The sequence below is a fragment of the Neoarius graeffei genome, chromosome 17, assembly GCF_027579695.1.
Source record: "Neoarius graeffei isolate fNeoGra1 chromosome 17, fNeoGra1.pri, whole genome shotgun sequence".
Classification (NCBI taxonomy): domain Eukaryota; kingdom Metazoa; phylum Chordata; class Actinopteri; order Siluriformes; family Ariidae; genus Neoarius; species Neoarius graeffei.
This window is the reverse complement of record NC_083585.1, coordinates 42,993,754-43,008,842: the sequence shown is the minus strand read 5'-3', so window position 1 is coordinate 43,008,842 and position 15,089 is coordinate 42,993,754. Positions and strand designations below refer to the sequence as shown.

Below are 15,089 nucleotides of genomic sequence, written 5' to 3'. Positions count from 1 at the left end.
CTTCTTGCTGAAAGGCAAAAGTGCTAACCACTACACCACTAGGCCATTCCCAGCAGATCTGATTTGATTTACCATAGGTTTTACACAGGATCCCCTCCCTGATGCAACCCTACCCAATCTATCCAGGCTTGGGACTGGCACTAAGCATGCACTGTCTTCTACAACCCCAGTGGCTTGGTATTTTACCTAACCTGCATGTCTTTGAACTGTGAGGGAAACTGGAGCACCCAGAGGAAACCCACGCAGACATGGGGAGAACATGCAAACTCCACACAGAAAGGCCCCCATCAGCCGTAGTGTTCGAACCCGGAACCTTCTTGCCATCAGGTGACAGTGCTAACCACTACACCACCATTCTGCCCTCTGATTGCTTCTTAATGGCTATATTATATTGTGTTTATTTGTCTATATTAACATATATTTAAGGTCTTTTACAGCTGTGCTTATTGTCAGTGACTGATGCCAGATGTTATTATGCTGAACATGAGATGGTGATGGAGAAGTTTTTAAATAACCATTGTGTATATGTCAAGGAACTGAATAAAAGTAAACCTAGGAGCACAAAAACATGTGGCTGTCCAGCTTATGTTATGCTGCGCTCACTTTTAGTCACCACTTATCCTAGTCAGGTTTGCGGTGGATGCGGAGCCTACCCCAGGAAGACTATGCATGATGCAAGAATGCATAGGGCACTATGAAGACACATTCACATCTTGCGTAATTATCTTTGACAATCCACCTAATGGCATGTTTTTGGGAAGTGGGGGGAAATCAGAGAACCTACTGGAAACCCATGTGGATACAGGGAGAATACAGAACCTCCACACAGACAGTAAACTGATCTCAGGATCGACCTGAGAACCCTGGAGCTGTGAGGTGGCAACGCTGCCCACTGAACCATCAGGGTACTGTGTGTTAAATAGAACACATAAACAGAAGTAAACTAACCAGTGTGCGCAAGTTAAACGAAGGCCATAATGGAGCTACTGAGAAGAAAGAAGGCTGTTGGGGTGCCTCATTTTTCCCTGAAGATCTTTTTCTCAGGACAATTCTACAAAGAGAGAAGACATGTGTGCATGTGTGTGTGCACACACACAAACACGCGCGCACACACACACACACACACACACACACACACACACACACACACACACACACACAATATATTAAAGTGATAAAGATGTAATGAGACTTCTGAATAAATCCAACACTGAGTGATCACAAACAAAACAGCGAATCTCATGATAAGCAAATTTTAAAAGCGAAAGTTATTTATATTCAGTAATTCAAAAGTGGAAAATAATTGCAAAAGACAAAGCATTTGAAAGTTGGTGGCGATATGACATGAATTGAAATCTCATCTCATCTCATTATCTCTAGCCGCTTTATCCTTCTACAGGGTCGCAGGCAAGCTGGAGCCTATCCCAGCTGACTACGGGCGAAAGGCGGGGTACACCCTGGACAAGTCGCCAGGTCATCACAGGACTGACACATAGAGACAAACAACCATTCACACTCACATTCACACCTACAGTCAATTAAGGTGGGGTTTACATTAGACCGTATCAGCGGATCATCAGATTAACGTTTTTAAAATGATTAGTGTGCACACAGCAACACCAATACACGATTCGCGTGCACACAGCAACACCAATACACGGATACGCTTGGCTCCGCAGGCATCCTGCGCTCCAAATCACTCCGCCCTGAACAGTGAGTGCCCTCTGGAGGGTGCGCACTCCGGCCCTGCGCAGCTCACAGAACGCGCGAGTGGAGTGCACAAGCAGTGATTCGGGACTGAGCCGCTGTGTGTGTGATCCCAGCGCATATCACTTACCACTTGCAAGTGGAAGGATGGCAAGCCTAAAGACAATCATAACTACACAATGGGCAATATTTGCATCAGTATTTGCAGTATTTTCATACTTTTATACTCTTTAATGAAAGGTGATACAAGGTGGAAGTCCGCGCCGTTTTTCAGCAGTTGCATCACATGACCAACGCCAGCGAATCAGGAAGGTGGATGTCACAGTGACGTTGTCCAATGACGACGCCAGCTAGAGCTCAGCACAGCGTATCCGCGTATTCTCAATGTTTACACAGCACCGGACCAGACACGATCTAGATTGAATACGTGGACCCTGGCGGATTCCCGTTTCCCAGCGTTTCCAGGTGTTTTAATGTAAACGGACAGTGCATCCGCAAAGAAAACGAGACAGATACGGTCTAATGTAAACTTGGCCTTAGAGCCACCAGTTAATCTAACCTGCATGCCTTTGGACTGTGGGGGAAACAAGAACACCAGGAGGAAACCCACACAGGCACGGGGAGAACATGCAAACTCTATATAGAAAGGCCCCCATTGGCCACTGGGCTTGAACCCAGGACCTTCTTGCTGTGAGGCTGCCCACTTTAATAGGAACTTGTTCTTGATTCTAAGATTCCTGTTCTTGGCTGCAGGAGTGGAACCCAATGTGGTCTTCTGCTGTTGCATGCTGAGATGCTTTTCTGCTCACCACGGTTGTAAAGAGTTGCTATGAGTTACTATAGCCTTCCTGGCAGCTCGAACCAATCTGGCCATTTTCCTCTGATCTCTCTTATCAACAAAACGTTTCCACACACAGAACTGTCACTCACTCAGTGTTTTTTTTTTTTTGCACCATTCTGTGTAAACTCTAGAGACTGTTGTGTGTGAAAACCCCAGGAGATCAGCAGTTTCTGAAATACTCAAACCAGTCCATCTGGTACCAACACCCATGCCACAGTGAAAGTCACAGAGATCACAAATTTTCCCATTCTGATGTTCGAAGTGAACATTAACTGAAGCTCTTGATTTGTATCTGCATGATTTTATGCATTGTGCTGCTGTCAAGGGATTAGCTGATTAGATAACTGCATAAAATAGCAGGTGTAAGGGTGTTTCTAATAAAGTGGCTGGTGAGTGTATATATTCAGTGTACATTCAATGTGTCGTGAATTAATAATGTTGTCTAATCAGCAGTTGATATATGTGAAGAGAATTGATCAAAACTAAAAAAATTTCCGACGTAATTTTCGAGGAAAGGACTGTACCATATGTAAGAGAAAACAGTCAGAAACCCTGAGAAAGTCAAACTCGTCATTTTCTGGATATACATAATGTACGAAAGCAGTAGGAATCGGTCACAGTCTTTCTAAGATATCTTAAATTGTATGGCTTTTATCTAGAAACACTTTTTAAAAATTACCAACTGCACCATTAAGATACCTGAATTGTAATGACACATTTCTTGTAACACAGAATATAGCGAGAAGTTTCTACCTCTGTAGCAGAATTAAGGCAACAATCAGAAAGATGATGATCAATAAGCAGATGATGACCTGAACGAGCCGTTTAATGATGAAAGCTAAGAGATAAAAAAAATGAAATTTGAGTAAGAGTTGATAATATATCAGAGCATGACAAAAGTTTTATCATTTCATATAAATTACAACTGAAAATGAAAATGCAAGAAAAGAAAACTAAAAGTCTGTAATCTAAAGTAATTAATCAATTACAGTGGTGCTTGAAAGTTTGTGAACCCTTTAGAATTTTCTATATTGCTGTATAAATATGACCTAAAACATCATCAGATTTTCACACAAGTCCGAAAAGTAGATAAAGAAAAGCCAGTTAAACAAATGAGACAAAAATATTAGACTTGGTTATTTATTTATTGAGGAAAATGATCCAATATTACATATCTGTGAGTGGCAAAAGTATGTGAACCTCGAGGATTAGCAGTTAATTTGAAGGTGAAATTAGAGTCAGGTGTTTTCAATCAATGGGATGACAATCAGGTGTGAGTGGGCACCCTGTTTTATTTAAAGAACTATCAAAGTCTATCAAAGTCTGATCTTCACAACACATGTTTGTGGAAGTGTATCATGGCATGAACAAAGGAGATTTCTGAGGACCTCAGAAAAAGCGTTGTTGATGCTCATCAGGCTGGAAAAGGTTACAAAACCATCTCTAAAGAGTTTGGACTCCACCAACCCACAGTCAGACAGATTGTGTACAAATGGAGGAAATTCAAGACCATCGCTACCCTCCCCAGGAGTGGTTGACTAACAAAGATCACTCCAAGAGCAAGGCATGTAATAGTTGGTGAGGTCACAAAGGACCCCGGGTGAACTTCTAAGCAACTGAAGGCCTCTCTCACATTGGCTAATGTTAATGTTCATGAGTCCACCATCAGAAGAACACTGAACAACAATGGTGTGCATGGCAGGGTTGCAAGGAGAAAGCCACTGCTCTCCAAAAAGAGCATTGCTACTTGTCTGCAGTTTGCTAAAGATCACATGGACAAGCCAGAAGGCTATTGGAAAAATGTTTTGTGGAGGGATGATATCAAAATAGAACTTTTTGTTTTAAATGAGAAGTGTTATGTTTGGAGAAAGGAAAACACTGCATTCCAGCACAAGAACCTTATCCCATCTGTGAAACATGGTGGTGGTAGTATCATGATTTGGGCCTGTTTTGCTGCATCTGGGCCAGGACGGCTTGCCATGATTGATAGAACAATGAATTCTGAATTGTACCAGTGAATTCTAAAGGAAAATATCAGGACATCTGTCCATGAACTGAATCTCAAGAGGAAGTGGGTCATGCAGCAAGACAACGACCCTCAGCACACAAGTCGTTCTACCAAAGAATAGTTAAAGAATAATAAAGTTAATGTTTTGGAATGGCCAAGTCAAAGTTCTGACCTTAATCCAATCGAAATGTTGTGGAAGGACCTGAAGCGAGCAGTTCATGTGAGGAAACCCACCAACATCCCAGAGTTGAAGCTGTTCTGTATGGAGCAATGGGATAAAATTCCTCCAAGCCAGTGTGCAGGACTGATCAACAGTTACCGGAAACATTTAGTTGCAGTTATTGCTGCACAAGGGGGTCACACCAGATACTGAAAGAAAAGGTTCACATACTTTTGCCACTCACAGATATGTAATATTGGATCATTTTCCTCAATAAATAAATGACCATGTATAATATTTTTTGTCTCATTTGTTTAACTGGGTTCTCTTTATCTACTTTTAGGACTTGTGTGAAAATCTGATGATGTTTTAGATCATAATTATGCAGAAATATAGAAAATTCTAAAGGGTTCACAAACTTTCAAGCACCACTGTACATTATTACCTTGTGTCCGAAATCACTCACTGCTCACTACATAGTGGACTATATAGCGAGTTTGCCATTTTGTAGTGCTGTCTGAATGTATAGTGAGAATTATTTCACCCTGTATAGTGGACTCATAGTGTCCCACAATGCACCGCGAAAAGTAGTGTACAACTGATGGTCACTAACCAAGGAATATATACACCATCATGCATTGCAGTCGCACTGAAAGAAAAAAAAGTGTGCTGGGGTGAATGGACGGCGGAAGAAACACTTTATAAATGGACATTCAAGTACAATTCAAAATAGAAAGAGAATAGAAAATAAGCTAAAATAGAATAAGAACAGATAAAATACAAGAATCAAAGTTATAGTGCAGAACGAGGAATTAATCAAATGCCTCAAATTTGATTTAATTAAAGGCAGCGGCAAAGAAGAAAGTATTCATTCTTGATCTAAACGAACTGAAAGATGCAGCAGACACAAAGTACTTTGTATTTATTAATTTGGGAAATACACTCAGTATAACATGTATTTATCACAAAAATACATGTATTTATTATTTTGAAAACCCACCAGCTGACTGATCTGGCACATTTTAATTGTGTGACAGTAATGATGTAAATAACGGTGCAATGGAGTAGTGTCTGAAAGTGTTTTTTCATTTTACCAATGAGCTCGCTATATACGGGTAGTCCTCTATATAGAATTCCCTAGATAGTGAGTAGGGAGTAATGAATGAGTGAGTGAGTGATTTTGGATACAGGCATTATTAGTTAATTTTCTCTGCTTGTCATGCATACTGTACATATTTGAATTGATTTCTCATACAAATTGTCAGTCATGAATAGCTTTAAAAGTGTAAATTTGTACATACAATTAAGATAGATTTCGATTGGTTCAGATTTTGATTCCCCCATTTCATTTCTTGCACGGCAGTAGTACGTTCCTGAGTTTTGTGGTTGAACTGTGTAGTTCTGACCATTTGACAAAACAGTGGTGTTTTCCTCAGACTTGTACCATGCAAACCAAGTGGCTGGAGGATAACACTGAACACTGCAACTCAGGTGCACTGGAACCTCCTTTTGCCACAGACCCAGTGATGTCATGTTATGGAGAATTGTTATAATGGGGTGATCTGAAGAAGAAAAAAGAATAGGATGAACATTTCATAAATTGGCTTCTTGAGGTACAAAGGATAACACTATTTCTGACTTGGCTAAATAATTTATGCATCATCATCATTTAGCAAAGACAAGGCAGTTACTAAGGAACAAATGAACACTGCAACAGTCGCATGTCCTTTGTTTGTCACATGAGCTTCATGTCTGATGACTTGCTTCCACCCTCATGAAAGTGAAACCCACCCACCAGACACATTATTTGTTCATGAATAACCCACTCAGGTGGCACGGTGATGTAGTAGTTAGCACTTTCACCTCACAGCAAGAAGGTCCTGGGTTCGAGCCCAGCGGCCAACGAGGGCCTTTCTGTGTGGAGTTTGCATGTTCTCCCTGTGTCTGTGTGGAGTTTGCATGTCTTTGGACTGTTTCCCCCACAGTCCAAAGACATGCAGGTTAGGCTAATTGGTGGCTCTAAATTGACCTTAGATTAGATAGAACTTTATTGATCCCTTTGGGAGGGTTCCCTCAGGGAAATTAAAATTCCAGCATCATCATTACAGGATAAACAGAGAATAGAAAATAGAGAAAAACTTCTAGATAAATTAAATTAAGTATTTACATATACAAATATAAAAAAGAATAAAATATATGGGGGGGGGGGGAGTCCAGCAGGAGAGGTACTGCACATTATATTGCACATTGTCCAGTATTGCTTATTGTCAGGCTAGGCTACTGCTCCTTCCCGTCCTCTGTCCTCCTGTTACCCCCCCCCCCGAGAGGAGTTGTACAGTCTGATGGCGTGAGGGACAAAGGAGTTTTTGAGTCTGTTCGTCCTGCACTTGGGAAGGAGCATTCTGTCACTGAACAGGCTCCTCTGGTTGCTGATGACAGTGTGCAGAGGGTGACTGGCATCGTCCATGATGTTCAGTAGTTTGTCTATAGTCCTCTTCTCTGCCACCGTCACCAGAGAGTCCAGCTTCATGCCGACCACAGAGCCGGCCCACCTGATCAGTTTGTCCAGCCTGGATGAGTCCTTCTTCGATGTGCTGCCCCCCCAGCACACCACAGTGTAAAACAGGACACTGGCAACCACGGACTGATAGAACATCCACAGGAGTTTCCTGCAGATGTTAAAGGACCGCAGCTTCCTCAGGAAGTATAGCCTGCTCTGAACCTTCCTGTACAAGTGGTTCATGTTGCACGTCCAGTCCAGCTTGCTGTCCAGCCACAGCCCGAGGTACTTGTAGGAATCCACAGCCTCCACCTCGACTCTCTTGATCAGAACTGGTCGTGACCTTGGTCTGGACCTCCCAAAGTCAATGACCAGCTCCTTGGTCTTTGAGATGTTGAGCTGCAGATGGTTCCTGTTGCACCAAATGGCAAAGTCCCTCACCAGGCTCCTATACTCCTCCTCACTGTCGTCCCTGATACACCCCATGATAGCTGTGTCATCGGCGAACTTCTGAATGTGACACAGCTCCAAGTTGTAGCAGAAGTCCGCGGTGTACAGGGTGAAGGGAAGAGGGGCCAGCAACGTGCCCTGGGGTGCTCTGGTGCTACTAATCACAGTGTCAGACGTGATGTCCTTCAGCCTGATGTACTGTGGCCTGTCGGTGAGGTAGCTGGAGATCCAGGTGACCAGGCAGGGGTCCACTCACATCCTGTTCAGTTTGTCCTGAAGCTTAAGGGGCTGGATGGTATTGAAGGCACTCGAGAAGTCCAAGAAGAGGATCCTCACTGTGCCATTTCCCTTATCCAGATGCGAGTGGGCTCAGTGTAGCAGGTAGAGGATGGCGTCTTCCACACCAACACCTGCCCGGTATGCAAACTGCAGACAGTCCTGGGTATGTTGCACCTGGGGTCTGAGGAGGCTGAGGAAGAGCCGCTCCAACATCTTCATCAGATGTGAAGTGAGTGCCACCGGTTGGAAGTTGTTCAGCTCTCTGGGCCGATTCTTCTTGGGAACTGGAACAATGCATGATGTCTTCCAGAGGGTGGGCACTCTCCCCAGCTGGTTGAAGATGCGTTGGAGTGGTTCACCCAGTTCAGCAGCACAGGTCTTCAGTAGTCGGGGACACACCTTGTCCAGGCCTGCTGCTTTCCTGGGATGAAGCTTCCTCAGTTGACCTCTGACCTGGTCTGCAGTAATGCATGGAGGAGTCTGTGTTGAGGTGGGGGAGGAAGGGGCTGCTGCAATGACTGGGGGGAAGTGTGTTGAGGGAAGAAGGAGAGATGGCTGCAGTGAGGGGGAGGGTGGGGGGGACGTGGGCTGGTTGCACTGGTTGAAGAAGTCATTCAGCTCGTTCGCCCTCTCCACTGTTCCCTCAATGAGTCTAGTCTTTGTGTTGTGGCCTGTGATGGTTTTCACACCTTCCCAGACCTCCCTCATGCTGTTCTCCTTCAGCTTCTGCTCCACCTTTCTCCTGTAGCTGTCCTTAGCTTCCCTCACGCAGCGCTTCACCTCCTGCTGTGCTGCTTTCATCACCTCCCTGTCCCTGTTCCTAAAGGCGGCCTTCTTCCTGTTGAGGACAGCTTTAACTTCCTGTGTTACCCATGGCTTGTTATTAGGGTAACACCATACAGTCTTAGCGGGGGAGACCATGTCTGCACAGAAGCTGAGGTAATCCGTCAGACAGCGTGTCAGCCCCTCTATGTCCTCACAGTGTGGTTAGCCCACACTGTGAGGACATAGAGGGGCTGACACATCCCAGCACATCCCAGCACATCCCAGTCTGTGGTGTCATAACAGTCTCTGAGGGCATCTTCCATTTCAGGGGACCACTTCCTGATGGAGCTAGTTGTTGCAGGCTGCCTTTGTACCAGGGGGGTGTACTTTGGCTGTAGATGAACCAGGTTGTGGTCAGACGTGGGGGAAGGGTATGACTCTGTATGCATCCCTCACATTAGCATACAGCAAGTCAATTGTCCTGTTGTTCCTTGTCAGACAGTCCACAACCTGGTAAAAAGCAGCCAAAGTAGAGTCCAAAGTAGCGTGACTAAAGTCCCCAGAAATGATCAAAAATACCTCAGGGTGCTGTGTCTGCAGCCTTGCTGTGACAGAGTGAATCCTCTCACATGCAGTGGCTGCATCTGCCCTCGGAGGGATGTAAACACAGATGGTGATCACGTGACTGAACTCCCTCAGCAGATAATATGGCCACAGGCTAACGGATAGCAGCTCCAAGTCCGGGCAACATAAGACTGTCTTTACGGAGATATGTCCCGGGTAACACCAGCGGTTGTTCATGTAGATGATGAATGGTTGTTCACGTAGGTGTGAATGGTTGTTTGTCTTTACAGTATGTATCAGCCCTGTGATGACCTGGTGACTTGTCCAGGGTGTACCCCACCTCTCACCCATAGTCAGCTGGGATAGGCTCCAGCTTGCCCGCAACCCTGCACAGGATAAGTGGCTACAGATAACGGATGGATGAATAATGCACTCATATGACTGATTTTGTTAAATTTCATGAAAATTTGCATGCATAGTCTCATTAACTGGTAATATTGGAACTATGCATTTTATTATTTTATCCATTTCCCCCACATTAACTCTGATATAAGAGCTGGCATTATGTGACAGGATACGCACACTTGACTGTGATATTTATTGGTGACGACCTAGCAGTGCCCATTTTATTGATGGAGATACAGTGGTAGGAGGCAGAGTCAGAGCTATTGAGGAAATGGAATGTTAATGTCTGTCCATGTCCCACTGTCACTGATGATTTCATCCATGTGTATTCAGACACTGGGGGCACAGAAACAGCTTCACAGGTGAGTGTCAGCGTAGACCCCTCCTTTAGCGCTTTACCAGGATGTGCTGATGTTTTAACATTTTTAGGGGCATCTGTGAAGACAGCACGGAGTAACACTGAACATATTTAACTCTCAATAATAACTTAGTTCTTGATAATATTGTAATAACAAGCTTACTGCACAAAATAGAGCAGAGATAGGCAGTTTTACTTACACCAAACCGTCAGGTTATTTTCTGAATAGTTTTCTCCCTCTGTGTTATGTGCTTTGCAGGTGTACAAACCTGCATCTGCATCTGATGCATTGGCAGTAAAACTGAGATAGTTGTTCTGAACCGTCTTTAATTCTATTTCCTGTTTTTCTGCATTTGTCAGAAAGGATCTGGTTAGTGTGAGCTCTGCCTGAGGTGAGCTTTCTACAGTACATGTGATAGTATACGATTCTGCTTCCTTTACAACTTCTTTCATGGTCAGATTTGGTTTTGTGGGAGGGTCTGTGAATAAAAGCGAGGGTGACATTTTAGAAGGGAATGTATATATTTTTGAGGAATTAAAAATCAAAGCACTTTAACAATATACAGGACCAGTCAAAAGTTTGTACACCCCTACTCATTCATAGGTTTTTCTGTATTGTGACTACTTTCTACATTGTAGAACAATACTGAAGACATCAACACTATGAAATAACATATGGAACATATACAGACTTATGTGGTGAGCAAAAAAGTGTTAAAATATGTTTCATATTTTAGATTCTTCAAAGTAGCCAGCGTTTACCTTGATGATGCTTTATACACTATTGGCATTATCTTAACCAGCTTCATGAAGTAGTCACCTGGAATGCTTTTCAATTAACAGGTGCCTTGTCAAAAGTTAATTAGTGCAATTTCTTGCCTTCTTAATGCGTTTGAGATCAAACAGTAAAGACAAAATAATAAATACAGTAAATAGCCCTGTAACACAACTGTAGTTATTCATATTATATCAAGAACCGTTCAACTAAGTAAAGAGAAACGACATCCATCATTACTTTAAGACATGAAGTGACTTTTAATTAATAAAAATAAAGAAAAAAAAATTGAATTAGAAGGTGTGTCCAATCTTTTGACTGGTACGCAAGCCATAAAGGCATGAAATACACCAGTCACCCTATACCTGATATTCCAATTGCTACTGTACTACAGTCTCAGCCAAACGAGAACTGAGAATTTATTAGATACATGAAGTGACTTTAAATGACTGCAACTCACTTAAGTGAGACCACTGCCTGGTCTTTGCTAGACAGTGATGATGATGATGATGATGCATAAATTCTTTAACCAAGTTAGAAATAGTGCGCCTCAATAAGCCAATTTATGAACTGTTCATCTTTTGTTCAGTAAGTGTTCAGAAGGTTTTAAGATGAGACCGTAACACTCCAAAAAATAATGTTCTTGCAATATTCTAAAATAAGCTGTAACAATGGTTTGCTTTACAATGTTATTATAATGTTGCTCACACAACGTTCCTGGTTAGATAAAATAATTTACCATTATGGGTACGTAAAATGGTATTTATAAATGTTCTCAGAACACCCAGAAAATTTGACTGGTTGAACATTCTTGTCACCAAACATTCCTAGAACCATGACATTCCAGAAACTTCCAGTAACCTACATCTGTTAGCTGGGACTGGATCGGTTATCACTGTGATCTTTCAGTTTGGAAACCTTAGAAGTTAATTTTTTTTCCACAATTTCAGCAACAACCTATAGCTACAACTTCTGATGAAAAAAAGTAGCTAAGAAAAAATGGCTGAAACATTAACAGTTGTTGGAAAAAAGAAATGATACTCAGCTGTCTTCTTGCAAATATCAGGATGATTAGTATAAAGTGACATAATGTTAAACATGATATTTTACATGGCTTAGAAATAAAAATAACAAAAAAGTAAAAAAAAAACCAAACTATACTTACAAGACACAAGAACATTTAGTTCAGTAGAGTTTGTTCCGAAACCTATAGCATTCTCAGCACTGCACTTGTACAACCCAGCGTTATGAACAGCCACTTTCTCAATCCTGTACACCTTATCAGTGTTTGAAAGGCAGAGAAACTGCTGTTCATGTTCTGGTTTAAAATACCAGGAATAAGTGTTGGCAACAGGATAAGCCTCAGTAATACATTCGAGCTGAAGGGTAAGACCCAACTTTAGTTTACTTGTGCCATCAATGCTTGTTTTTTGTGGAGCATCTGCAAAGAGAGAGAAATGAAAAGATCGTTTTCAAATTGTGCACATACTGTATGATCTGGTATTTTATATTTAAAAAAAACTTTAATGATTTAAATATCACTGTACAAAACACTTGCTTCATAGAAATATTTATATCAAATTTATTTAGACTGTTCTGAAAAACTTAAAGACACAATGTCTAGAAACACAAAGCTTTTCATAGTGGAAACATTTACAGGGGCATCTTTTGCATGCAATGCATGCGTTTTTCCCCCCACATCATTTATGTAATTTTCATGTCATTTTTTATACATGGTTTATTTACTTTCACATGTTAATGTTTCCACATGATTTTATGTATCTTAAATAATTCACCCATTCATGTGCAACTGCAGGGCATAATGGATTTTTTTTTTTTGGACATGTACTCATATATAACTTAAATGTGATGACATCCCATAAGATGATGACATGAAAATAACCCAGGAGCATGTAGTATTTTCAGTTTTTTTTTTTTTAACATTGGACCTCACTGTCACTTTCCTGTAAAAATACAAGCTTCACTCATTTTTTTAATCTCATTTCTAAAAAAAAAGGTCATATTGGAATTATAGCTTGTCCCACATACATCAACATAATACTTACACTTCACAATTACATGGGCAGTGTTGGTAGACGTGGTCTCTCCTACTGAATTTCTTGCCTGACATTGATAATGTCCATGATCAGATCGTGCTACAGACATCTCAGTGAATGTCTTCATTGTTTTTTCATGAATCTCTTGGTCATTTCTGTACCATTTGTAGGAATACTCTCCGACTTCTGGATTGCTGCTTTTCACCAAGCATGTGAGTGTAAGCTGTTCTCCCTCTTTGAGTTCAATGGATTCAGGACTGACGTGAACACCTTTTGGAACATCTGAGAAACACAAAACATGTTATGTATACAGTGTCTTGCAAAAGTATTCATCCCCCTTGGTGTTTGTCCTGTTTTGTCACATTACAAACTGGAATTAAAATTGATTTGGGGGGGGGTTAGCACCATTTGATTTACACAACATGCCTACCACTTTAAAGGTGCACATTGTTGTTGTTGTTTTATTGTGACATAAACAATAATTAAGATAAAAAAAAAACAGAAATCTGGAGTGTGCATAGGTATTCACCCCCTTTTGTATGAAACCCCTAAATAAGAGCTGGTCCAACCAATTCACTTCATAAGTCACATAATTAGTTGATTAAGATCCACCTGTGTGCAATCAAAGTGTCACATGATCTGTCACATGACGTCTGTATAAATCAACCTGTTCTGGAAGGACCCTGACTCTGCAAAGCAACATGAAAACCAAGGAGCCTCCAAACAGGTCAGAGACAAAGTTGTGGAGAAGCATAGATCAGGGTTGGGTTATAAAAAAATATCCCAAACTTTGAATATCCCAGGGAGCACCATTAAATCCATTACAGCAAAATGGAAAGAATATGGCACCATGACAAACCTGACAAGAGAAGGCCGCCCACCAAGACTCACAGACTGGGCAAGGAGGGCATTAATCAGAGATGCAACAAAGAAACCAAAGAGAACACTGAAGGAGCTGCAAAGATCCACAGCGGAGATGGGAGGATCTGTCCATAGGACCACTTTAAGCCATACACTCCACAGAGTGGGGCTTTATGGAAGAGTGGCCAGAAAAAGTCATTGCTTAAGAAAACACGTTTGGAGTTTGCCCAACAGCATGTGGCAGACTCCCCAAACACATGGAAAAAGATTCTCTGGTCAAATGAGACTAAAATTGATCTTTTTGGCCATCATGGGAAATGCCATGTGTGTGCATGTGACAAATAAAGGCTTCTTCTTCTTCTTCTTCTTGAAGGAGTTGGAGCAGTTTTGCCTTGAGGAATGGGCAAAAATCCCAGTGGCTAGATGTGCTAAGCTAATAGACATACCCCAAGAGACTTGCATCTGTAATTGCAGCAAAAGGTGGCTCTACAAAGTATTGACTTTGGAGGGGTGAATACCTATGCACACCTCAGATTTCTGTTTTTTTGTCATCTTAATTATTTTGTGTCACAGTAAAACAACACATTTCACCTTTAATATTGTAGGCATGTTTTGTAAATCAAATGATGCTAACCCTCCAAAAATCCATTTTAATTCCAGCTTGTAATTCGACAAAACAGGACAAACACCAAGGGGGATGAATACTTTTGCAAGACACTGTACATGATATGGGTTTGAATAAATTTTTTGATGTTCATTCTTCTTCTCTGGTTACGTGAAGATAATCTGCTGAACAATACTTATTCTGAGTACTATATATCAATAGTCAATTCATGACCCCTAAATGCAGTGCACTTATTGATTCAATAACACACATACTTACAAATAACATTGATATTTATGCCACGTGAATTTTTTATTCCATGAGTATTTTCAGCCTGGCAGTAGAATCTGCCTCCTTTTTCTGGTGTCATATCATGTAAAGTAAGCTTTTCTCCATGCTGGTAAATCAAGCTGTCATTTTTAAACCATTTGAAGTTAGGCGTCGGGTTAGCCTTGCTGGAGCAGGAAATTGTCACGTGTTCTCCTTCTTTCACGTCCTTAGAGCTTGAAAACTCACTCAGGCTTGTTTCTTTGGGTGCATCTAGATAAATATATAAAATAAATATATAAAACATAGAGATGGCATATGGTCTAGCACTAACTTTAGCTTGCAAAAACCTGATCCTCATTAAAGTGGAACACTGCAGACATTTAAAAACTCATCCACTCAAATGTTTTTCTTCCATTGCCCCAATCACTGGGATAGAATCCAGAGAATATTACAAATGTTAGTTCAATAACTGTTTTTAAACTCAG

The 15,089-nt window shown here is 41.5% G+C and overlaps 1 protein-coding gene across 1 annotated transcript in view; it reads right to left on the bottom strand.

Annotated features, from left to right (window-relative positions):
* Positions 1 to 15,089, bottom strand: part of si:dkey-24p1.1 (uncharacterized protein LOC556718 homolog) — a 31,165-nt gene that overhangs the window by 5,983 nt on the left and 10,093 nt on the right. The window contains exons 5-12 of the mRNA XM_060944249.1: positions 14,614 to 14,874; positions 12,879 to 13,151; positions 11,978 to 12,253; positions 10,238 to 10,516; positions 9,857 to 10,114; positions 6,018 to 6,278; positions 3,302 to 3,386; positions 949 to 1,051 (exon numbers count right to left, since the gene is read on the bottom strand). Of these exons, the coding sequence (XP_060800232.1) occupies positions 949 to 1,051; positions 3,302 to 3,386; positions 6,018 to 6,278; positions 9,857 to 10,114; positions 10,238 to 10,516; positions 11,978 to 12,253; positions 12,879 to 13,151; positions 14,614 to 14,874 (1,796 nt within the window). The remainder of the gene's footprint in view (positions 1 to 948; positions 1,052 to 3,301; positions 3,387 to 6,017; positions 6,279 to 9,856; positions 10,115 to 10,237; positions 10,517 to 11,977; positions 12,254 to 12,878; positions 13,152 to 14,613; positions 14,875 to 15,089) is intronic.